This window comes from Dendropsophus ebraccatus, chromosome 13 (assembly GCF_027789765.1).
Source record: "Dendropsophus ebraccatus isolate aDenEbr1 chromosome 13, aDenEbr1.pat, whole genome shotgun sequence".
Classification (NCBI taxonomy): domain Eukaryota; kingdom Metazoa; phylum Chordata; class Amphibia; order Anura; family Hylidae; genus Dendropsophus; species Dendropsophus ebraccatus.
This window is the reverse complement of record NC_091466.1, coordinates 55,812,367-55,814,746: the sequence shown is the minus strand read 5'-3', so window position 1 is coordinate 55,814,746 and position 2,380 is coordinate 55,812,367. Positions and strand designations below refer to the sequence as shown.

The following is a 2,380-nucleotide window of genomic DNA, read 5'->3' as shown; positions in this document are numbered from 1 at the left end:
ACCGAGAAAACCACAATGAATTTACACTGCAATACATTACTTTTATTATACATATATTATTATAGTATTGCAGTATATTGTACTAGCTGAGTCTGTTGGGAATGGAAAGTGGAATCTGATTGGTTGCTAGGGGCCACTGAGACAGTATCACTTTCCACCATGTTTGATAAATCTCCCCCAATGTTCTTTATCCTGTATGGTGAACGTGGGGCATGAAAAACATCCACACATCCCACAGTAAAAGTGAAAAAGGACGATAAACTCCCATGGACAGCAGCTTCAGTTTATATTCCTGGGATATAAAAGATGGCCGCCTGCCTCACGCGTCCCTAGGAAGACGAGTAAAACTGATCAACAAGACCCCAAATACTAAAATTACCTAATGGGGTGGGGACAACAAAGGTGAGTGGTTCACAGGACACCATGCAGCTTACAGCCACTACTGGAGGGGGTAACTACTGTGTGGGGGCGCTATTCCCATGAATCAGACCCACTGTGTGTGTTCTATGGAGTCCTAAGGATGCATGTACAATTCCAGTTGTTGGTCCTACCTGTGGCGTCCATCAGAGGGATGATGATGCTGTGGCTGGAAGATTTCCTCTTCTTACATGTCATCCGGGCCCAGGCACTTTGCAGGCAGGCTAAGACACGGTTCTTTCTTGGCTTCTTGGTTGTAGTTGGCTGCTCCTGACCGTCATCATCATCATCATCTCCTCTGTCCTTGTCTCTCCTCTCGTCCTCTCCATAATTCTTCTCCTTCTCTTCTGTGTCTCCTTCTAGATGATTCCTCTTGTTTTTTGCCTTCATTTTAAGTTGTGGTCAAATCTATATCGATGATCCAATCCAAGTGATGATATCAGTAAGTGAGAGCGATCCCTCCCATGTATCTCTGCTGAGCGGCAGTTATCAACTGACGGAATGTTACCTGTGCAGCTAAGTGTACAATGTCTGTGTGATGTCATAGCCTTTCCTTTGTGATGTCATCAGCTTTCCTTTGTGATGTCAGTGATCAACAGAGTTCCATAGTCTTGTGAGTGAGGAAAGAAATGCACATACAATATGTGGATAATGTGTATAGATAGATAGATATTCTATTATTGGAAAAGAAAAAAATTGATTTGTTCTACATAAAAATAAAGAGGTTCTGTCTCGGTATCATGTTACATAATCTGTGTATCTTATTGTTTAAATGGCCGAAGCAGAAATAGGCCAATAGAATTTGGTTACCCGCTGTTCTCATGTATTTTATGAAGTTATTAAAATCAGGCATTTTTGTTAGAAGTTTTATATTAAGATATATAAAGATTTTTTTCTGCCAATTAATCCCATTTTACTGAGACTGTTCTTCTTACTGACCCCCTATTTATATATACACAATGATGGGGGGCTGTGCTGTGTGTTTCTGTAAATCTTTTACTTACAAACAAATTATTACAACAATTATAATAACAACAATAGTATAAATACCGTATAGCTGTAGGGTGTATAGACAGTATATACAAGTCCACCCAGGTATTAGCTGCTCCAGCCTCATTCTCCCCATACACATCAGTGTAATAACAGCCACATGTGCAAACCACAACCACACTAATAACCCTCCTAACCTCATCTGTGCACAATACCCAACATCACATATACTAACCCCCTGGGCTGCTGGTATCGTCTCACACCAAATAACTGTGCCCACACCCAACACCACACACTAATATACAATAGTGTAGTGCTGTGTGTTACATAGGAGAGTTAAATACAGCAACTAATCTGAGTGTATCACACCAGAGGCCGTCTGGCTTCCCTCATACTCAGTGACGGACATATCACTTGTGCAGCCGCTACGGCTGCACCGGGGCCCCGGGCAACACAGGGGCCCGCCAGGCTTAGACTATGAGCCTCAGCCTAGCGGGCCCCCCCCACTGCCCAGGGCATACATACTGATGTTATATATATATACAGTGCACAGTACCACTTCTCCTGCCCTGTATGCTGGGTGTAACCCTCAGTATATATACAGTGCACAGTACCACTTCTCCTGTCCTTTATGCTGGGTGTAACCCTCAGTATATATACACACAGTGCACAGTACCACTTCCCCTGTCCTGTATGCTGGGTGTAACCCTCAGTATATATACAGTGCACAGTACCACTTCTCCTGCCCTGTATGCTGGGTGTAACCCTCAGTATATATACAGTGCACAGTACCACTTCTCCTGTCCTGTATGCTGGGTGTAACCCTCAGTATATATACACACAGTGCACAGTACCACTTCTCCTGTCCTGTATGCTGGGTGTAACCCTCAGTATATATACACACAGTGCACAGTACCACTTCTTCTGTCCTGTATGCTGGGTGTTATCCTCAGTATATATACACACAGTGCAC

At 43.3% G+C, this 2,380-nt stretch overlaps 1 protein-coding gene across 2 annotated transcripts in view; it reads left to right on the top strand.

Annotated features, from left to right (window-relative positions):
* The first annotated feature begins 317 nt into the window (after positions 1-317).
* Positions 318-2,380, top strand: part of LOC138770749 (transmembrane protein 87A-like) — a 16,217-nt gene continuing 14,154 nt past the window's right edge. For both annotated transcript variants that reach the window (XM_069949961.1, XM_069949960.1), the window contains exon 1: positions 318-402. In XM_069949961.1, coding sequence (XP_069806062.1) covers positions 383-402 — 20 coding nt within the window. In that variant the 5' untranslated portion in view covers positions 318-382. The remainder of the gene's footprint in view (positions 403-2,380) is intronic.